General features: G+C 41.1%; 1 protein-coding gene across 2 annotated transcripts in view; it reads left to right on the top strand.

The window, feature by feature from the left end:
• The first annotated feature begins 1,690 nt into the window (after nucleotides 1-1,690).
• SNX24 (sorting nexin 24) overlaps nucleotides 1,691-23,742 on the top strand; it is a 61,457-nt gene continuing 39,405 nt past the window's right edge. For both annotated transcript variants that reach the window (XR_001513972.1, XM_015564381.1), the window contains exons 1-2: nucleotides 1,691-1,774; nucleotides 14,947-15,051. Coding sequence is in view for 1 of the 2 variants with exons in the window: in XM_015564381.1 (XP_015419867.1) it covers nucleotides 1,712-1,774; nucleotides 14,947-15,051 (168 nt within the window). In the remaining variant the exon portion in view is untranslated. The remainder of the gene's footprint in view (nucleotides 1,775-14,946; nucleotides 15,052-23,742) is intronic.

The following is a 23,742-nucleotide window of genomic DNA, read 5'->3' as shown; positions in this document are numbered from 1 at the left end:
GAACCTTCCCAAGTCGCCCACTTTCTCCTTCTCTGGGTTCTGCAGCAAACCTGCCAATTAAGGTGGTGGTGTTTGTGTTGAAACCTCAAGTCACTGGACTCGGAACATAACTTCATTTATCTCATGCAGCTCCGCAGATGGAAACGGCTCTCATTGCTCCCACGTTGTCCTCATTTAAATCTGGGGCCTGACGCTAGAGAGGAGGCTCTGCATCCTGCCACCCAGGCCCCGCGCTGAAGCTGCGCTCCTTTTGTTTGTGTTTCTCAGGGAGTTTTCTTTATTCTGTTCCTGGCAGGGTCTTCGAAGAAGGACAGTTTTCTCTATTGAATTAGTGAACAGTTATTTTTGAAAAATAATGTAGGGATATCCGAGCGTTTGAAGCATATGTGTATGTTTTTAGAAGAAAGTATTTTCACAAATTCACAAAGGAAAGTACTTTTAGGGGGATTACTTAGAAAAACACAAATGTTAGACTAAACTATTGATTAAGTAGGTAAAAATGTACCTCATTTAAATAGGTGGTGTTTTTTAACTGAGTCATTCAACTCAAGATTTTGTTTCTGATTTGAAGAAGCACAAAAACACAAACACCTTTTGTTTGATGAGATAATTTTTGGCTTTCCATAAAAAAGTCGTATTTACACATAACGCAGAAATATAGAGCCAAAGGGGTCTGGGTTAATAATGACAGCTATGTGAACTTGTATGTCTACTTATTTTTAAGGATAAGGTAAGCTTGCTTTTACCACTGTTCTCTTTCATGTGACCTCAACCTTTGTTGTTGTTTTTTTTTTTTCAGAAGGGCAATTGGAACAAGAAATTAGACTTACTAAGTAATTGAACAATATTCCCTCATCCCTGTGTTGACAAACACTGGCTCACAAAACAGGAGCCAATGACAAAGTCTTGAAATAGCAGAGCACCCTCTCTGCAGTTCCTGCCCAGCATCCTCCCCCCACCTCAACATTGTGTTTTCATGAGCATTTCACACCGCTGCTCATCCCTTGTTCCAGTCTTGACCCACTGACCTGAGAATCAAGAAAATGTCATGTTGGTGCCTACTAATTAGTGCGCACAGAGAGCCTTTGCATCTGGCCTTTCAACCTTCCCGAGGTGGGAGCACAAGCTGTCACCCGTGTCACGCAGGGAAAATGAACCTTTACCAGGGGCTCTCTGTTTCGCAAACAGCAGAATAACTCCAGCTGAGACTAGAGATGAATATGCCGGTTAGGAAGAAATTAACCTAAAACGCACTACCGTTTGCATGATTGTCTTATCCGTGACACAGCACCGCCAGTGAAACACCCAGGACAGCATGTTGCGGGTCTGCGATTCTTACCAGACGCTCGCTGTGGTAGCACACTTTTATTTCAATACCATCATCTGCATTTGGTGAAATAATTTTAAGGAAGGAACATCCTCTGGTTAAAATGTTAAGGTGCATTTTAAGGCATTTAAGTTTCCGTTGTTTCTAGACACGTTTGTGGGGATACTGCAGTTTGTTAGTGAGCATTTGGCTCCAGGGCTCATTAATCAGTGCTGTTGAGCCAAGGGTCTCCTGGGCCTTCTGGGTTTTGGGGGATCAGCTACTGTAATTAAAGGGATGAAATATATCATGGTCACAAACTTACCACATCAGACAATTGAGGGTTTCAAACTGGTAGAATTAATCTTTTTTTTTCCTCCTTAGGTGTTTAAGATAGAAGTGCTAATGAATGGAAGAAAACATTTTGTTGAGAAAAGGTACAGCGAATTTCATGCCTTGCACAAAAAGGTAACTCCGCCCCCCCCGCCCCCTTTTCCCTGTGTGGCAGATGGTATAACATTAGGACTGCTTTTGGGGTTCCTAAGAGCATTAAGAGTTCTTGGAACAGTATGATATCCTTTATCATGAAATAAATTTCATTTGAAAATACATTACTTAGTCCTTTCCGAGTGGGTGGGTTTTCTGATAAGATCTTGTACATGAGCAGATGTGAGACGGCAAGCTGTTCGCTGTGTGCTGTGCCAGGGATGGTAGGTTCAGAAAGAATAAAATCCAGACCCCATTTTAGCCATGAAATATACTTAATGGGCCTTACAAAAGGGAAAGAAGAAAAGCAAAAGACTACTTTATTCTTTGGGAGAAATTTATTAAAATCAACTCATACTTGCGTATACCCAGAAAAGACACCTGCCACCTGTGCGTAAGAACTGTTTGGGCAACTTGTGAAAGAGGCTCACTGCCTTTTGTTGAATTGTAAAGGCCACAGAATAGGACTGGCGTTTCATTAAAAGTCTGAGATAAAAGAGACAAAAATGTAAAAGGAATAGCTGAGTTTTGGGAGAAATGATCAGTAAAGAGTGGAAGAGTGAATACTTTCTCATTTTATACCAAAATGTAATGTTTTGCAGATTATAGATTATCATTGGGGTGCTGAAATTACTTTATTAGTAGAAATACCTCATGAAATTGACCAGAAAATCAGTGTATATGAGTTATTGCAATTATTCTATTTTTCTTTCATTCATGCATATTCACATGCATGTATATATGAACATTATATAAACACACATATGCACACATGTAAAATGTATGGCATAATTTAATGTTCTCACTTTTGTCACTTAGGTAAGAAGTTAGGTGGGAAGATTTTAAGAAAAAGTCTATTCCTTTAATTTCATTAAACACGTCTTAAATTCCCTAGGATATGGCAGAGCATAAATGATGTGATAATGTGCTTACTCTGTTTTAAAAGTTCTTTAGCATTTTTTATAACTAAATTTTCCCACTTTTTTTTAAAAGGAGAATACCAGGTAGAGTCTTTTTTTTTTTTTTTTTCAGACTAGGGTCTTGAGTGGAAACTTTAATAGGATATTTTGGAGAAATGAGTGAAACTGTTTCCTTTAACCAGTTAACTGCCACGATATTTTGAATTTAATTAAAAAAGGCCCTCCACTTGCATCTGTAGACGCTTACGGCGTACAGGTGGTTAAAGAGGCGCTCTCAGTTACCTGTACACTCTTCTATTAGGATTCAATCACATTTAATTCCCCAATTAAAATTGTGTTACATCCAAGTTTACTACCAAAAGCAGCAGCACAGGTGAGCACAGGTTCAGGCCTGGTGTTGCCAGCTGACTTCACAAAAGCTTCAACCCAGAGGCAAGAGAAACAAACTTGGAGTGTGGGTTTCACGTCCTTCTCAAGAAATTCCATTTTGTTTACTATTTTTCGAGGAAACAGATTCTAGAGAGATTTCCACCGGGTAAATCCTGCATTAAGTCCTTACAGTGAGATGAAAAGCAGAGCTCTGTCCCCAGCCTAGCTCTGATGACCAGGCAGCCTGGCACCGTGAGCCTCCTTCCTAACCTCCCAGGTCCGTGCCCAGGTGCCAGGACCCCAACACAGCCCAGCTGTCCCCAGAAGGTAACTCGGGGACCAGCTCCACTCGAGGCACAGCCGGGTGGCTGCCGGCTAGGCCCCCGCCCCGAACAGAGGTTGCCCACACTTCCCAGAGCGGAGGGTCGCTCACCCTCTTCTCTTCTCTCATACAGTTTATTTTCTTCTGCAGAAGAGGACCCTCTCCCAGGGATTGTAGGCAGTTCTTAGACACGCACAGACAGGAAAAAAACACCCAGGTTTTCTAGGACTTCTCTCAATTTCTACAATCCTGTTAATAATTTTAGCTATTCTTTTATCAGCAGGCCTAGTAGAGTTAAAAGAATAGGAATTCTCAGATCTCTCAAGTTTGCATGTGTCTAGCAGCTTTGTTAAAACATCCTCACAAGGACACAGAGGGAAAAAATAGCTTTTTGGAGCAGAATTTTAGTTGGGAGACTCTCTAATCGTATTTACTACAGAGCAGAAAGCAGCCACTTGCTCCATTGTATTTGTAGGAGATTTGGCAAAAGGGTAACTATGGAAGTACAGATAACGGTAGGGTGTAAAAACAAGTCTGTGATCTTGACTGTAAAATTGTGTTAAGAAGGATTGAAATGGGCAAAAAATTAGAATATACAAGCTTTACTGATTATTGCTGCCAGATTACGTAACTTTATCCTTTTGTTAGAATTTCGGTACCCCAGTTTCCGTATTTGAATTTTGTGATGTGCTTTTAATGTTATGTTTTTACATTAAGTGTTTTCCCTTTAAATGTAGTTAAATTTATTGTCATTTAAATTAAAAAAAATTCAACTATTTCTGCAGTGGATGCAATTTGCTCTCTTGCCAGTGTCCTGATTTTTCTTACACTTTACCGTGTATCTATTACATGTTAAAAAAAAAAAAAGTGTTTAGCCAATGACTCCAAGTTAATTCTAAAATAATATGGGAGCTATTAACAGGTGCTGTGCATTTGTATAATAATAGATGCATGGCTCTTCTCCATGTACCACAAACACAACAAAAATGCCTCCCGGCTTATTGTCAGGCTAATTTTGAGGCAGAAAGTCATTGCCCATTCGACAGTTCATCTGGTTGTCTGAAGAAGGTTCTTAATGATTATTATTTCTTCCAAACGTTTGTAATTGTCAGTATTAAAATATGAAAATATCCTAATCATTTACACTTTTCTTAAGATTTCTTTTGAACTTTTTTGAAAAATTCAGGAGGTTTTGGTTTTTGTTTTCCTATGTGCATAATTTTCTTCCTCTCAAGTAATTAGGTTTACAAAGCTAGATCTTGCAGAAAATATGGGAGTTGGAGAAATAAACCAGTTACCCACACATATTTCTACTATCCCAATAGTATTCTTATTTTCCTTCTTTTCTTGTGTTTTTTAGTAAAACAAACACTGCTGTGCTCACCATGGTCCCACGTGGCGGTATCGATGGTGTAGAAATGCAGTGTGCTGGCTCCGGAAGCAGATGTTCCCCAGCCAGCCTTTACCTCCCCTCACTCATCATGTCCTTGGAACAGGTCACATGATCGTTCAGTGCCTCAGGTTCCCCAGTTTTAGTGTGGGACTAATTAGAGTACTAACTTCATTGACTTGTATTACAGACTAAATGATATCATGCATATTGCACGGTAAACTTCCAATAATTGATAGCCTACATTGCATATAATCCCCCTTCCCCAGATTCAAGAGTGTGTCCCTGAGCTAAATTACTGAGGAAGCATTTTCTGTCAAAGAGTATGGATATGCTGGTAGCTGCTGATATATATTGCCAAATTACTTTCTTCCAAAATGGTCTAGCGGATTTATAATACGAGCAGCAAGTGTGAAGGTAGCACAGCATCTAATCAGCTTTGAATATTACCTCCCCAAATGATATTTGTTTATTTAGCAAGCAATCTTTGTTGCCCTGTTGCTCTTGTAATTGGTATTTCTTAAGTTTGTTTATGATTCTAGGCCTTCTTTTTGGAATTCTATTTACTTGCTTTCCCATTTATCTGCAGGGGTCTCAGTTGTTTTTGCTCGTTAGTTTGTGTGGTCTGTTAATAAAATATTAGCCATTTGCTGAAAGTATTTTTCACCAGGGACCTTTTTATTTTGGCTGTGATATTTATTTTAATTTACAAGTGATTTAAATTTTTATGTTGTCTAATACGTCAGTTTTTACCCCTTCAGATTTTAAGTAAGATTCGTTGTTTCTTCCAGGGCGATGATGAGTATTTGACTTCATTTCCGTTTAGCTTTTCTTGATTGGTGTTTTTCACAGGGTGAACTTTGGATCACCTGAATCAGAGCAGTGTTTACTGAAGGGCCGATCCGTGGGTATCGCCCGGACTCGCTGAATCAGCCTTTGTGATGGAGCCCAGTAATCTGTATGTTAAACCAGCCTTCCAGATAATCTTCATGCCTATCAACGTTTGAGAATTCCTCTGGAGTGGTTATATTTTTAGAGGTTTCTCTTAGACACAACCCTCGCACCCTCCCCCCATCACAGCACTGAAGCCACAAAGTTTTAAACCTTGGTGGTCTTTCATAACTTTCTCTTACCGTCCATATCCAGAGTGTCATTAAGTCCTATTGGTTCATTCTTCCAAATTTCCATTATATGCACCATTTCATTTTTCACTTATACACTTACCATCCTAAAACAGAGTCTTACTACTTTATGCGAGTATTTCTTTAACTGTTTTGATCCTTGTCTTCTTATTCATTCTTTGCTGCAGATCAGTTTTTCTAAAACACTGTCTTCATCTTCATTCTTTGGTTCAAATATATTGAAGTGGATCTGTGTTGTCTCCTAAATCATGGACAATAAGTCTTGAGGCCAATAATCTTCAACCCTGTGTTAGTGCCCTGTTACTGCTGTAATAAATCATCACAGACTTTGCTTTAAAACATACATTTATTATCTTACTCTAAGGGTGTCAGCAGGGCTACATTCCTTCCGGAAGCTCTAGGGCAGAATCAGTGTCCTTGCCTTCCCAGCATCTAGAGCAGTGGTTCTTAACCTTCTGGCCCTTTAAATACAGTTCCTCATGTTGTGACCCCAACCATAAAATTTTCGTTGCTACTTCATAACTGTAATGTTGCTACTGTTAGGAATCGTAATGTAAATATCTGATATGCAGGATGGTCTTAGGTGACCCCTGTGAAAGGGTCGTTCGACCGCCAAAGGGGTCATGACCCACAGGTTGAGAACCACTGGTCTAGAGGCTGCCCGCATTCCTTGGCTCCTGGCCCCTTCTCCATCTTCAAAGCCAGCAGTATCATCAATCCAACGTCTGCTTCCATCATCACATCTCCTGTCTCTTACTTGAGACTTCTGCCTCCCATTGAGATGACATTGGACCCACCTGGGTATCTAGGCTAATCTTCCCATGCGATATGCTTGCTGTACTCACATCTATGGAGCGCCTTTTGCCAGGAAGGTCATGCACCCACAGGTTCCACGTATTCGGACATAGACATCTTTAGGGGGGACCGTTCTTTTATTTACCACAAGCCCCTTGGCCAGCCTTACTTCTCTCTGCTTCGCCTATGAAAACACAGCGGCAGTCCCCTTCCCCCTGTATGTGAACATCACCGTTTCCTGTCTTTGCCATGCCGGATGTCCTTCCCTTTGTGTTCGCATGTATTCACACCAAACTAAAACTTCTCAGGTTCTCCTTCTTCCCTGTTTCTTCTATTCCCTATTCTCTTTGTCCGTAGACTCCTTTCCATTTAGAATAAAGATTTCTACTTAAATTAAAAATATATCAGAGATGATTAAAACTTTGTTGTCCCCAAGATTTTCTAGCTAGAAGATACATTTTTTTAAAGGTAGGGCTCACCCTGACTGGTTAGACACAGTTGGTTTGAGCACCATCCTGTGCACCAAAAGGTTGTGGGTTTAATTCCTGGTCAGGGGGAATAGCAAGTTGTGGGTTCCATCCCTGGTTGGGGGAGTATGGAAGGCAACTGATTGATGTTTCTGTCTCATATCGATGCTTTTCTCTCTCTCTCTCTCTCCCTCTCTCTTTCTCCCCCCTTCCTTCCTCTCTCTAAGATCAAGAAAAATAAATAAATAGTAAAATAAAATGATTTTAAATAAATAAATAAAATGAAAGTAGGACCCATGTCTTATCTTTTGTATCTTCCTCACCGCCTATTAGTGTTGGGCACATGTTAGCATTAAATAAGTATTTGGCAAATGGGATATTGGAGAACATCACTGCGCATATTTATGACTTACGGGAGGAATGTTTTATTGACAAGAACAGTTTTTATCGTGGGAATTTAGTTCACAGCAACTTTAATTCCAGGGTACACTTGTGCTTCCTCTGTAGCTCTGCTAGTTAAGATGGGAAGACACCACCACCACACTGAAACCAAAAAAAAAACCTACCCTAGTCTTTTCGTTCATGTTTAGCATAATATTCTTTAAAAATAAAAGTTATAGGGTGCTGTCCCTATAGCCCAGCCCCGGCTGTGAGGGCAGCATGAGCCGTAACCTTGTAGGTGCTTTTTCCATGTCTCACAGCTCCCGCTCAGGCCCCACCACCACAGCCAAGTGCCTCCCCACTTCCCAGGTGGGTCTTGAAGACAGCGTCTCCTCCCTAGGTCCATAGCCCTGGTGTAGAGAGAAAACCCTTTGCAAGCTCTGAGGAGATTTCACTTGCCTTTCAGCAGTTTCCTGTCACCTTTTATTCACAGGGGTTTTGGGGAAACACGGTGTTGGTTCGCTCCTGGATTAACTCTCCTCAATCCTGTTATTGTCTGCCTTTGGCTCGAGTATAATATTGCATCCTCATATTTCATTTAATGGAGGACATATTTCAGAAGAACCAAAAACCTGCCATCTGGGGTTAAACCAGTACACAGCATGGTGTGTAGTGTCTCTAAAGGGAACGCTGAGGATCTAGGGGTGACAAGATGGAGTAAAAGATTGAATTTGACCCCAAATGTCCCTTATTCTTTCCTTAACTTTATTTTTTTCACATTCTTCTTTATGTGCTTGGGGAAGCTATTTCTGCTCCTTTCTGGAAAAATGGGTACTGCAGTCAGTGCATATGCGGCGGGTCTGTGCAGAGCAAGTTCTGTGGAAACTTCTAACACCGCAGACGGGAGAGGGGTGGTCACGCAGGCGAAGGGGGCTGTGCCTGTGGTATCGGGGAATCTGCTGGTTCTCTGCGGGATCAGGAAGGCCGTCCGCGGGCCGCAGCGTGGCCTGGACAGTTCATCATCGCCAGGAGTGGCAGGGGGTTATTTATCTTTTAAGCAGCTGAGCCCTACTGGAAGCAGATCGTCTCAGGTTTGTCTCTCCTCATCTAGAGCAATTCATTACTCAACTGCAAATGCTGTCACAGCCCCCAGCAGCTGAGATGATCGGCTTTCTCAGTACCCCTGACATAAAGAAAAAGAAAAAATGCTTTCAGTGCTCTATCTTCACGATTAAAAAAAAGGGCAGGGGGAGACAGATAATGGAGTTGATTTTCTCTTCTGCAATACGAGAAATATTGTGCTTCATGAGTTAAAGGGACTTTATGTTTACATTGAAACCTACTAAGCTGATTTCCACAGAATAACAGCATTTTTCTTCTCTTGTTTTTGTTTGAGAAATACCTCAAATAGTGTAGAGACATGGTATGCATTCTCTGACAAGCAAAAATTCCTTTCCTCCTCCTCTCTTTCTCTCTCCTCAATATTGGAGCAGTCTTCATCGATACATAGCATGTATCTGCCATTCAACAAAATAAAACTTGCCTTTGACCCCATGCGTCCCTCCCTTATTCGCCCCCTTGCTCTCCTTTTCTCTTAGTATCACTTTTTGAAAGAGGGGCCTACCCTCTGGCTTCCTACTCTTTTTACCCAGAGTTTTTGACTTTCCAGCATCAACCGCACAGTCTGATCATGCCCCTTCCAGGAGCGTTATCCTGACTCAGCGTACTGTTCCACTCCTCCCTCCTCGCCACTTGCCCTGCTCCTCTCCCCTGCCCCTCAGAGCTGGATGTCTCCTGCTCACGTGGGATTCGATTTGGCTGCAAGTGACTCTAGAGACAAAATAATGGTGACGTTAGCAGACACACCTTTGTTTTTGTCTCACATAAAGCCTGCGGCTGGTGGGCAGTTTCATGATCATCAGGGACCCAGGCTCTTGTGCCTTTGCCATTCTCAATAGGAGGCGTCCACCTCATGGTTGATGGTGACTGCTCCAGGTCTAGCCATTACATGGGCAGTTCAGCCAATAAGAAGGAGCGGAAAGAAGGAGAGTCCTTCCCTTTAAGACCACTTCCTGAAGGCTACACATACATGTCTATGTACCTGCCTTTGACCAGAATCCAGCCAGAGGGCCATACCTAGCTTCAAGGGAGATTGGGAAATGTGTTCTTTGTTCTGGGTGGTCATCTACCCAGCTGAAAAGTTTGAGCTCTGTTCTGTAGAAGAGAGGGACAGTGGATTGGGGGAGAGAACTAGTGTTCTGTGCCACTTATCCAAACCTGACATCCTGCCACCAACAGGCAGGTCACCCAAAATATGACTGCCAAGTGAGGTCAAAACCTTAAAACAGTGAAGGTCTTGGAGCCATCTCTGCTTCAATTCTATGTGTTTTATCTTTTCACCTGCCTTTTCTCTCATTTTATTTATGCTACAGTACTTTGAGAGATTTTTTTTTTGTGGCAGTTTTATTTTTATTTATTTTTTCCACACACCCCGCAGCCTTCCCCTTCTCCCACCCAGACCCAGGACATAGCTCAGCTCACCATCATCTCTCGCCTGGACTTCTGCAGGAGCTTCTGACGGGTCTCCTTGCTTTGACTCCAGCCCCCTCGCAGTCCATCTTGCTGGTAGAATCTCACATGGTCTCTTAAAGTAAAAATTGCAGCAGGTCATTCCCTTCCTCAAGAAATCCCATTTGCTTCCCATTTAAAATAATATGCAAATTCCCGCCATGGCCTCCAAGGCCCTACAGGGCCTGAGGCTGCCCCTCTCTGAACCTGTCTCCTCCTTTCTGTGTGTTGAACACCAGGCTTGGTCCTCCCTTCCCATTGCTCTGTCTTTGCCATAACATTCCTTCTCCAGCTCCTTACCTGGCTCCCTCGCAGCATGAATCAGGCCACAGACAGTCCCACCTCACACAGGCCTTCCCCCGCTGCCCCCAACACACACACCCTGCTGTTACTCTCGGCCCTCACCCTGTTTTAGTAACTTGTTTGTTTCTTATTGTCTGTTTCCTGGTATGTAAGCCCCATGAAGGCAGGACTGTCTCTAGCATCGGAATCACACCTGAAAGTGGAGTGTCTTCTGTTGCATGACCTTCAGGGAATCTTTGCTTTCCTTGGGAAGTATTATTACTTTTAAATGTTTTTAATATATATTTTTATTTATTTAGAGAGGAAGAAAGTGGGAGAGAGAGAGAGAGAAACATCAATGATGAGAATCATTGATTGGCTGTCTCCTGCATGCCCCCTACTGGGGATCATGCCCGCAACTCACCTCATGGTTCCTTGATCAGTGTTCAACCCCTGAGCCACACCAACCAGGAATTATTTTTTTTAATAGACAAAAGAATAATGTATTTTATCCTAAAATGTATCCATTTTCTCCATACTATCTACTGCATGAAATCAACTGTTTTCCGGGAGGCTCCTCTCTCCAAGCCCTCTCACCCTTTGGCCCAACATAGACTGGGGGTTCTCTAGGCCTCTGTGCCCAGCTGTCCTTGGAGTTCCCTTCCCCACACTGATGGGGCAGAGCTCTAAGGCCAAATCCTATTTTTCCTCTTTCTTGCATTTATCCTCAGTTTTCTAGAATTACATGCTCAACTTTATGTAAAAGGAGACATGGAAGGTACATTTTTTGAGTCCTTGAAGGTCTCTCACACCTGATTAATGGTGCGGCTGGGTCCAGAAATCCATTTTCAAATTAGATCTCTGAAGCATTCATTGTCTAGCATTCACTGCTACTGATATAAGTCAGTTGCCAATGCAGTTCTACTTTCTTTGTTTACCACCTGATCTTTTGCTGTTTTCTGTCTGTCCTTGATATTCGGAAATTTCAACAGATAAATGTTAGTAAGTGTGGGTCTGTTTTTATGTATTATGCTTGCACTCAATGGATTCTTAATCTGAAGGCATACACAGGTCATAAAATTTTATTCTTTGAGGAGTTATTCTTATTCTCGCTCTATCCACTGAGCCAAACCGGTTTTGGCGCACTCAATGGATTCTTAATCTGAAGGCATATACAGGTCATAAAATTTTATTCTTTGAGGCGTTTTTCTTATTCTTTATGGGAGGCTTATTAATTTTATATTAAGTCTCCTGGGTTAATTCTATGTGTTTTATCTTTTCACCTGCCTTTTTTCTCATTTTATTTATGCTATAGTACTTTGAGAGATTTTTATATTCTACCTCTTTTAATTTTTTTTATTTCTCTACTAGAGGCCCAGTGCATGAATTTGTGCATGGGTGGGGTCCAGCCCACCTGCCCCAATGTGGGCCTGCAGGGAGGAGGGGCCGAGGGGCAGTTGGCCAGCTGGGTGTTGGGGGCCAATCGGGGGCCCACCCAACTAGGGGAGGGCCTGATCGAGGCCTGGATCAGGCTGGTTGGCTGCTGCAGTGTGCATCATAGCCACTGGTCATTCTGGTCATTCTGGTCATTTTGCCGTTCCAGTCACTGGACTCATGCCCCAATGTGGGCCTGCAGGGAGGAGGGGCCGAGGGGCAGTTGGCCAGCTGGGTGTTGGGGGCCAATCGGGGGCCCACCCAACTAGGGGAGGGCCTGATCGAGGCCTGGATCAGGCTGGTTGGCTGCTGCAGTGTGCATCATAGCCAATGGTCATTCTGGTCATTCTGGTCATTTTGCTGTTCCGGTCACTGGACTCATATATATAGATCACGGTTTTTAATTCCCAATGCCTGTTTCTTATTCCCTGAATCATTCTTTTTCATAGCAGCCTGTTCTTGTTTCATAGAAGCAATATTTTCTTATATTCCTGAAGATACTAGTCAAATTTTTAAAGATCTCTTCTGCTATTTGATTTATATAGTTTCCTTTGGGATTAGTTGTCCCATTTGTTTTTCTTGTCTTTTTGCTTTTATAGTGCTGCTTTGTGATGAAAGTGATCCCAGAGTACCCATCCAATGAGACTATTTGTCTGGTCCTTCTGTAGGGTATGTCTGCTAAAGGACCTCATCATCGGGAATGAGGGGAGAGAGCCAGCTATTAGGCTGGGGACCCCATGAAAATCACTATGTCTAGAATGGCTAAACCCTCATTCAACCCAAACACTTCATTCATTTTCCTTAGGGACATTGACCCTTTTTTAGTGGGGTGTAGTGTGTGTGCCAGGGATAAAACCAGGCTGCTAGTCACTCCGCTGTGATGGGGGTACAGTGCCCTCACAGGCTATGGTATGGTCTGATCCCTCTTCTCACGCCAGTCTTGAGCACAGAGCCTCTCAGGGCTGCTAAGAAGATTGGAGTCTGCACCCATTGTCATCTCCTTCCTGAAGGGGTCTGGGCTGGGCCTTTCTCTGCTCTGTTTGCTTCCTTGGCATGCTCCTGCTTTCTGTCCTTTAGAAAACCATTAATCTCTCACAAGGTGATGACCTCTTTCTCCCTGCCCTATTCTATTCATTGTTCTGTGCCCTATTCCCTTTGGCTTTCTTCCTTTTCTTTTTTAATGTCTACCAGGATTAAATCCAAGTACATAAAACAAAAAGCCCAAATACCAGTAACCTTACAAAGAAGGTGGGAAGGGGTTCATTTTTTCCTTTTAACAAAAAACAAGTGTGGAATTGGGCCGGTGGGGGCTGTGTGGCGGCTCCAGGAGGCTGCCAGGCGTGTGGCTCCTTCTTTCTTTCTGCTCAATCATCTGGAACATCTGGCTTCCACCTTCAGAGTTGCCTCATGGTGGCAGATGGCCGTGACAGCCGTCATGGTCACATTTTATTAGGCAGGAAGCAGGTGAAAGGGGGTTAGGATAGAAAGTGCAAGCCAGCCGACGTTGCTCCATGTTTGAAGAGTTCTTATAGAAAGCCCTCCTTGTGACTTCTGATTACCTTTGGCTTCCACTCTCTGCAAGGAAACTTGGAAATTTTAGCTTCTTAGCTAAATTTAGAAGACTGCATTATTATCCCCAATAATGTAGTTCTGTTGGTGAGGAGGATAAGAAGAACAGATTCTGGGTTTCCGCCCGCACTTTCACACTGTCATTGTAATAGCACCTCAGGTGTGGAGGGAGGAGGGAAACAGGATCAGCACTAGACAGACTGATCTTCGCATTTCCCAAGGCTCCCTCTTTTGCATCACGTGCAACAAGTTTTAGCCCAGAATGGTTAATGGTGAATATATGCTAATATATGGGAAGAATTTTGTATTACAGTTTTAGCTTCTGGGATTTAACTGTGCATTTTTAAAGAGATTATTATGCTGTTTCTTTGCGTGTGTAGTAAAGGAGCAATCTCAGTAGGTTTTCCAAGTTCTTGATTAGAATATTCAAATTCATTCCATTTTGGGGGGCAGAGTATTCGTTTCCTATTGCTGCTATAACATGTTAACACAACTTTAGTGGCTTAAGCAACACTGATTTGTAGCCTTATACTTCTCGAGGTCAGAAGTCCAAAATGAGTTTCACTGAGCTAAAACCAAGGTGTCATAGGCTCTAAGAGAGAACCCATTCCTTTCCCCTTTCCAGCTTCTAGAGGTTGCCTGGGCTCATGACCCTCCCTCCATCATCAAAGCACGCCACTTCCGATCTCTCTGTCACTGTGACCCTCCTTGAGCCCAACTGGATAATTACACTGAGCCCAACTGGATAATCTAGCTTAATTTTTCATTGTGAATTCCTAATTTAATCAAATATTCAAAGTACCTTGATATGTAAGGTAATATTCACAGGTTTAGAATGTGGATATGGTAGGATACACCTGACACAGGTTTTTCTAACTCAACTTCCAATATAATTATTTTTCATTTATATGTTTCCTTAAAACTGCTGCCCTGAAAGGCTTAGCTGAGAACCATCATTCAGTTGTCATGAACAGAATTTGGACCTAATACTTCGGAATGTTTGAAGGAACAGCTTCTGTTTTTTTAGTTCATTCTATTATAAAACTCTTCAAATGATTGATCTAGCTCAGATGGCATTTTAGGGTATGATGTTCATAAACAATGGCATTTTGTTTTGCTTTTTTATATGAAAAACATGTAGAAAGACTTTCCATCAGAAAAGCACTTCATGAAACCAAAATTTCATTGTACTAATAAATTTTGGAAATTATAAACTTTTTTACTTTCTTTATAATTAATGGACTGAACTTTTAATTTTTTAGAAAACAATAATTCCAGTTTAAAATACAGACGATGTACAACAATAGCAACGACTACCAAAAACAAAAAATTTTTATCCTGAAATCTAAATGTTTAGGACCGCTAAGAATTTTTTGACTGATTTTCAGTGTTATCATATTTTACTCTTTCTTTTTATTGGAGATAACAGTTCACTTTCTTATTCACTCCCCCCTAATAATGTCTTCATAATTAAGATACATTTCCTGTACTTTTTGTTTGTTTCTGTCTTTATAGCTTAAGAAATGTATTAAAACTCCAGAAATCCCTTCAAAACACGTGAGGAACTGGGTCCCAAAAGTGTTGGAACAACGACGACAAGGCTTGGAAACGTATTTACAGGTAAGATGTGTTTAGATGCTCAATGACTATAGCATAGTTTAAGTAGCCATTTATCTCAGTATTTTTTTCTCAGAACTTATGGGTGAGATGCAAAATACATGAAGCAACCAAACCATCTAGATTAAAATAAAGTTTAAAATTATAGCTGTGTTGTTGGTTGGTTCTTTTAGCTTAAATTGGGTTCTATTTAAAATTGGTTATCTGGATCAGGGAAGTGAAAATTTAGTATAAAGGTAAAAACTGATGTTGAAAGGGTTTGTTTGTTTTTATAATTCAGCTCTACGAATAACTTTGTTTTCCTTTTTTTGTTTTCCCCTCCAAGTTGTATTGCTTTCTCATAGCCTGTCTTGCCTTGAGGTTTAGGGTGTTCGGGAGATGGTAAGAGGAACTGAATTTCTTGGTCGGGCTGGCAAGTCCATCTATGGGATCAAATTGAGAATGAGTGTATAAAATTTGCCTCTGATGAAGTGCCAACTTCTTTGAAAATTAGCATTTATGTTTTAAAAAGAATACAGTAGGATGCTCTTTCCTGGAGCTGGGTTACAAATAGAACTACCTAAATTAGATGAACAAAAGTACTCCCTTTCTGCCAAGTGACAGAAAAAGCAAAAGGAAAGTGTCCGCTTTTCCAGGATCTAAAATGATAGACTGGAGGGCTCAGGTGAATGCTCAGTGTAGCTATCGCTGTCCACAGAACTCTGCACAGGACACGTGCTGAGATGAGGTTGGGGGAAGGGGCAGCCTTGTGGTCAGGCAGGTCACCTGAGTCCACTTTAGAGGCTGGCACACGAGAATGACTGAGATGGTGTGAGATGGGGGATTGGGCGCCTCAGCTCTCAAAAAGAAAAAGTTGGACTTCACCAAAGTTATGAATTTACCATGGTGATCTATCTATCCATCTCTAGGAGATGTTACAGCAAAGAAATCAGCAGCCCTGCCTGAATTGTCCATTGATATCTTCCTAACCCCATTACATGGATCTTGGTGTGGATTTTGTGTACGAGGGCAGCTATAGGCTGTGTTAAGCCAGCATACTATTTTTTCTGCAGAACTTTTCTTTTAAAAAATATATATATTTTTTATTGATTTCAGAGAAGAAGGGCGAGGGAGAGAGAGAGATAGAAACATCAATGATGAGAGAGAATCATTGATTGGCTGCATCCTGCACACCCTCTACTGGGGATCCAGCCGCCACTCGGGCATGTGCCCGGGAATCCAACCGTCACCTCCTGGTTCATAATGGTTCGATGCCCAACCACTGAGCAACACTGGCCAGTCTCTCAGAAGTTTTCTGAGTGGTTTTGCCTGGACAGCTGGTGATTGGAAGCTGAGCAGAGGCTGTCACTAAAGGCTGGGTGATAAATCCAGGGGCCTCTCTCCCCGCAGGAAGATGCTGAGCCCTTTCCTGGCCTCCTGCCGTCTTCCTGGTCTTTACACTGCCCAGAGGAAAGCTGGCAGCTGGCAGCCCTGCGAACATCTGAGGGGGCCTCTCTTTACTGTTTTTGCTCTTTTGCTTTTGAACATGGTGGTGAGTCCCTTGGCTGCCTCTCCCTGGGAGTGGGAGATGAAAGGAAATGGGGACCACAAATGACAGGAAAGTGTGTGGCCGTGTGCTTTGAGCGTCTGTATATGGAGCTGAAAGTCGTTCAGAGCTTCGGGCAACACTGTAGAGCAAAACCAAACCAAAACAAAACAAAAAACTTAAAAAATGAGATGTTAGACATTGTATGCAAAGGGTAAAATGCATGTTCTGTATAATTAGATGGTATGGGTAAACATTGCCTTCTTATTTGTAAGGCAGATTTCCCACAGATACTGTATATCTTCAAGCTTTAGTTCTGAAGAAAGCTTTACTCTCTTCCCTCCCATTGTATCTGACACATGACTTCCATTACTACTCAGTGTAAACATTTTAAGTTGTTTGTACTTGGAATATAAATATGCGGGTAAAATCATCTGGCACAGAGAGGAGTTTATAGTGACACTCAAATTGAGCTTAGAACTTTCTAGTGTCAGAACGAGGCTGGAAAGATGTGGTTGAAGGACGGAGAGGCCTTGTTTTCTGTTGTGCACTTAATATTCAGTTTGGGGTGTGTGTGTGTGTGTGTGTGTGTGTGTGTGTGTGTGAAGTCCCTGGGCAGTTCAAGGGCGCTTCCTCTCCCTTTCGCACCTGACTCTGTTTGCAGGCATTGGGAGCTGGATGGAAGGTGGAAGGATGAGTGGGAGTGCTTACCAATCCCAAGTGAACTAAAAACCCTGGCTTAGGTGTCTTTTCACCATAACTTTTGGTATTTAAGTCTAAATAAATAAATAGTATTCAAAACTAGAAAAAAGAAAGAGGACTTGTTACTGCTCGCCGGTATAACTCCAGTTAGAATCTCACTCACCCCGGCAGGCGCCGTCCTGCAGCCAACCCACCTGGGCATGAACTGGCTAGGAAGGCCCTCTTCTGGTCCATAAACCTGAGAAAGCATTAACTCCAATGCCACACCATTTCCATCTCCCAGGGGACACAGGCATTATCTAATCCAGCTTGCCTTCTGCCCTCTGGTTATGGTCATGATAATCTCTCTGGCCTCAGTTTCCCACCCATAAAACAGGCAGATTAACTCTTGAGAGAGCCAGAGAAAACAGTTCTTGCTCCTCTTGTCCAAGGAGCAGTTTGGTCCATGGGTGAGCACCAGACACACATTTTCGAAGGTGGAGCGCATTTCCAAAGGTGCTCTTTTATTTTAGAGATGGAGAAACTAAGGTCAGTGGTGTAAAGAAACTTGCTTTTCACTTCTTGGAGTATATTAGAGATGGGACTGGAATTCTAGTTTCTTAGCTCCTAGTGTAGGCTCTTTGCATTATGCATTGTGCATTTTCCAAGTCTGAGAAGATTTTTCAGCCTTGACATATAACTTTACTTAGGGAAATAATAATAATAATAATAATAATAATAATAAAATAATGGAAAAGACCTTCTAACCATCAACTGTCACAATGTAATTGACTAATATATGCCCAGCTCCCTTGATACATCAATAGATTAGTGATTCTTTCAATCTATAACTTGAATATTTAGAATCCTGTGAGAAATATGAGTATGTGTCTGTTTGCTGTGTTAAATCATTTACATAGAAGTAAAAATCTTAAGAATAATTTAATTGGGGTTTCCCAAACTGATTTGACCATCAAACATGTTTTATATAATATCTCCTCATTTATCTCCTCATTTGAGATGACTTCCCATCTTTCCTGAGAGCCAACTAAAATAAAAGTATAAAAACTTAAGAAGGAATAAATCCCAACAGTTAAGTAGTAGATGGGCAGGGGAAAGAGAAGATCATGAAAGGAAGAAAAAATTTGTTGTTCATAATTTGTATCTTTACCTTTTGAAAGGAAGAAAAATTTTTAACAACCTTCTGTAAGATGGAAATTCCTAGACATGTGTGAATGGATGTAACAGAAAGCAGAAAACAGAAACTCAGTTGTGGGGACATGTGCTAGAGGTGGGAGGCAGCCTGCCCGTGTCGGTGGTGAAGAGCTGCTTAGAATCAGCAGGTAAAGGAGAGGCCAAGGTGAGCAGTGAAACTGAAAACAAGTGGTTCATTCAGGGCATTTATGGGACAGGTGCCCAGGCTACTTACACGGTGCAGACTGTAGGCAGCCCTATGTTTATGACCAGGCAAAAAAAATTGTATGACTTTTCCCCTAAAAACAAAAAAATATAACAAAATATTAAGCAGAATGGCTGAGGAGAGCTAAAGCTTCTCAGGTGGATATTGGGGTGCCCACGTTGACAACCCCCAAGGAAAAGTCTGCCCGACTGCGTGCTGCACCCACACCGCCTTTCCACATGGCAGGAGGCGTGTGGCGAGCGCCGCTGCTGACACACCAGCAGAGGAAACCCGCCCAAGCCGCCCAGGCCGCTTCCTCCAGCGAGATCGATAACCAGGATCACCAGGCACTCGCCGAAAACGAGTAGCATGATCAAAAACACCAACATGAACCAAAGCACTGGTTCTTCATCAAAGATCATTCAGGACACAAAATGTACCTTAAAGATTGATTTAACAAATAGAGAGTTTCACAAAGCTATTACATCTAACCGATGACATAGGATACGGTGTCAAAGGAAAAATCAAGAACACACACGAGTTCTTAGAATTAGTTGTTATCCAACTGAAAACATTCAGTAGCTGCTCTCGCTAGCTGGGATGCTGTTCCGTAAAGTACAGACACAAAAACTCTCCAACACAAGGACATAGAGGACTGGTCTAATTTCTCCTTTTTAGAGTCCCAGAAGAAGAAGAAGGAGAAGAAAAAAAACAAGAGGGGAAAATACAAAAGTAGGGAAGGGAATAATCAAAGGAACAATAGCTGAAAATTCCCTTAAGCCGGAGGATATGAACCTTTAGATAGAAAAGTGATTCAGGGGCAGGGCACAAAGAAGGACAGAAATGCTCTAATGCCCAGACACTGGCAAGATTTCATTACATCGGAGATGAAGATTCATAATCTTTCTGAAAAGAAAAAAATAAATGGAGGGTGAGCTTGAGGTTTAGTCATGGCTCCATTTGTTTATTTGAGGCTGATTTAATGGGCAGGTCCCCTCTCTGTTCTGTAGGAGCAAATTACAAGCTGGCATGATTTTTTTAGTCAAAGATGTTTGACGGGAATTTTGCATACTTCAGTTCCATTTGTTGCAGTTACATGAACTTTCTCTTTCTGAGAAAGGTACCCATGTCTTATGTCTCTACCTTGAGAACAAGCTGTTTATATTTCCACCTTTTTCTTGAGGAATGAGCGATAATTAAACGTACATGGAGCGTGGGGAACTACACAGAAGCAGTTCACAGAAACCACAACAAAGGATCATCTAAGCTACTATAAATCCTTAAAAAATTGTTTGAAGAAAACAGTTCCACAGCTGGGCTGAGGCCAGTTTGTTATACAGTAGATGCAAGGTGCTATCTTCAGAAGAGCCTGTTATCTGACCAACCTCCCCTCACTCAATCTTCAGATTATACAAAATGTTCCACTGGGTCAGTAATCTACACTGGATCAAAGAGTATTATGTTTTTAACTTTTCCAGCAGCACATTGAAGCATTTATTAAAATTGGCCATGTGTGCTTCAAAATGTATATACTGTAAGTGCAGTGTGCTGTATACACCACATCAAGTTTGTTAAGCATGCTATTCAAATCTCCTGTATTTTAGCCACTTGATCTATAAAAAGAAAGGTGTGTTAAAATTTCCCACTTACATTTTCATGATTACTCATATAATTAGGCTTAGTTCAACTTTTGAGCTTCCTATTAATCCCTCTGTTTCTGAGTTTTGTTTCTTTTCTTGCCCACTTTTGAATTGGTGGCACATCCCCTTCTCCTCATTTTTTTCTTTCCATTTCTTTTTTGTTAATTTATATTGTTGGTTTAAGGCCCTGCTCTTTTTTTTTTCCCCCTCAGACTGTTTTCTCTCCATTGGGCAGATTGAGTAATTTCTGTTGTTTTGTCTTTCAGTTCACTGATTCTTTCCTCTCTTTCTTCCATTCTGCTGTTATTTTGGTATGGTATTTTCAGTTCTAAAATTCCTGTTTAATTCTTCTTTATAGCTTTTATTTCTTTGCTGATCCTTTATATTTCATTCCTTTGTTGAGTTTTTTTCTTTTGTTTCAAATCTTTTCATATTTACTCATGGGAACATCTTTATCAAGGCTGCGTTAAAATCATTGTCAGATTATTCTCACATCCTTGTCATCTCGGCATTGGCATCTGTTGGTATTCTTTTTCATTCAGTTCGAGATCTTCTTAGAATTAGTGTAATGAATGATTGTGATAGAATCCTAGACTTGTGTGCATTATGTTATGAGACTCTGGATCTTATTTAAACCTTGTGTTTTAGCTGTTTTCTCTGATACTGTTCAGTCTGGAGAAGGTAGGGGATGGGGGACTCCACCTCATTTCCGCCAGGTGAAGGTAGTAGATCAGATTCTCCACGTGGCCTTCTCTGACACTTAGGGGAGGAAGGGGCTCCCATTACTGCTGAGGTGGAGCGAGTTGTAGTCTCCACGGACTGCAAGGGAGGGGCACATTACTGACTCCTTACTTGGCCTCCTCTGATACCACCCTGGCACCGGTGCCTCATACACCCTCGTGAGTGTTTCCACTCTAGGTCTAGGCTTTCTGCTAGACCTTGGTTGGCATGACTGGAGGTGGCCACAGTTTCTTCTGTGGTGTTTGGGAGAAGTAGAGTGGTTAGTAGTTTTGTATTTTGCTAGGATGTCTCTTATATGATCCTTTTCCTAAAGGAAACAGGCTTTTATTGGGACTTTGCTACATCTGTTGGCATTTCCTGGTTGCCAGCTTTTTCTGCTCCAAGTTCAGATACATGAGGCAGAACTAAAATCCAGGAAAGATAAAACTCACCACTATGTCATTCCTCAGGTCTTCTTTCTTCCAGTAGCCTTTTATAATCTTATGTCTGCTTCATATATAAGATCCAGGGGTTTTAGTTATATTTAGCAGGAGGAATAAGAAAAAGTACATCTAACCCATCTTATTGGAAGTGGAAATTTATCCATTTACTTTTAAATTTTAATATTATGCTTTTTTGTTTCTAAGAATTATATTTAAATTTTTTTTCTTATCTGCCTACATGTTTTTTGGTCATATTTTCAAGCCTCTGTTTTATCTCTTTAAACACATTGACTCTCACTTTCCCAGAAGAAAAAAAGGGAACCCATTAGCCATCTGAATCCAGTGAACCATTTTTAGTGTCCTGTCATTTTAAGATTTTTAATTAATAATTTCCAGAAATTCAAACAAAGAGAGTGAAAGACACCTTTATTAGAATTTTTATTAGAATTTCAATATAGCAAAGTCAAAATCTTAGTCCACATTTTCCTGCTTTTTAAATGGGCAACATCCTTTGAACAGTGTACCTTACTGATCATCATCTGCCATGCATTAACCTAAAACTTAAACCATCTTATAAGGATTGTTTACAGATATTAAATACACTTCTCATAAGTTCTAGCTTATCATTGCTTGTGGTTCGTTTTATTAGACATGCATTGATAAAATCCAATACTTTGAGAAGCCTGATGGTTAATAGTTTTTTGAAGAAACAGTGACTAATATCTTTGCTGCATAATTGCAAAATGTTTTCATTTTTAGATTTGCAAACACCAAACAGAATGACTAAATCAGTGAGTTTTTAAAATGTATACATTATCTGTTTCTTTCCAGTCACCTTTCTATTTGCTTTTGTCAAGTAAAGCAAAGCATTTAGCGAATAAATTTTGGTGCACAAACATCATAAAAAGTAAAAGAATACTGTTCCATGTTCTTTTAGCAAAATGAAATGGTCCAACTTCTTGTTGCAAACTAACATATGGTAAAATTATTCCTGTTCAGTGAACAGCTCCAAGAGAATAAATACCACATTTCCCTTTTCCGCTTTGAGAAAATTCATGTATGATATCATCTGAATTCTCATGATAGGTTTTACTTATGCAACCAACCTTGCTGAATGTACATTATGGAAGCCACTAGTCACATGTGGCTAATGAACATTTGAAATGTAGTTAGTCTGAATCAACATGTTCTAATAATGTAAAAATTACACAGTTTTCAAAACCATAGAACAAAAAAGAATGGAAAATATCTCAATAATTTTTATAATATGTTAAATTTACATTAAACTTTATGACAAAATACTGTGTATACGTGAGACTACCCAAAAGGCATTAATATAGGTTACAACCTGTGAAGGTGTTTCTCATTCTCCCTTCCCCAGCGGATGTATCCGTCAGTGGCTTTATTCGGAGCACACCTCTTAGGGTTCACAGCTTACCCATGGGACAGAGCCAGCTTTGGTTCTTGCTTATCTATCAGGATTTCTGTTGATATTCCATTTAAGGCTGCTCTAGACTCCTTATTTCTTACCACCTCAGTGATACATTTTTAAAATTACATATATAGGGTGTCCCAAAAAATGTAGACACACACTTGGAGTAATTATAAAGCCAGTGTTTATTGAAATACATTTCATTTTCAAAATGGAGCTATCACCTGTTAAAGTGTGTGTATACATTTCAGGGGACACCCTGTACTTGGCATTTTCAGAACCCCAAGGATTCTTTTCAAAGAAAAGCTTAGTTCTAGTGAGTGCTCAAGTGCTAAGTCACTCTTCTCAGTTGTCCAGCTTTCACCAGCATCTGCAATGGGGGCACCTCTGAGCAATGACATATATGCTTTCCTAGAGTACATTCTTCAAACATGGCGAGTTTTGGAAAACAAGTTTAATTGTTTTACTGACCATGAGATTTTATTTGACAATGGATTTCATATCCTGTTCATTCATGGGTGGGAATGAGGTTATGCAGAGTCCTCTGTTCGGGTCCATCTATGGCAGCAGTGACTGGTCAGACTTAGAGGGCATTTCAACTCAGGCCAACGGGAGCATAAACCTTTATAAAATGCAGCCTGTTGTACTTGTACACATGTGTACACCTGTGTTTTAAAGTAGACCTTCAACATGCCCATAAAATAGTCCCTAAAAAGGTTGCAGCATGACCATTTTATTTTTTTTAATATTTTTTATTGATTTTTTACAGAGAGGAAGGGAGAGGGATAGAGAATTAGAAACATCGATGAGAGAGAAACATCGATCAGCTGCCTCCTGCACACTCCCCACTGGGC

The sequence above is a fragment of the Myotis davidii genome, unplaced genomic scaffold, assembly GCF_000327345.1.
Source record: "Myotis davidii unplaced genomic scaffold, ASM32734v1 scaffold159, whole genome shotgun sequence".
Taxonomy (NCBI): Eukaryota; Metazoa; Chordata; class Mammalia; order Chiroptera; family Vespertilionidae; genus Myotis; species Myotis davidii.
Note: the sequence above shows the minus strand (reverse complement) of the source record. Positions and strands in the feature narration are given on the sequence as shown.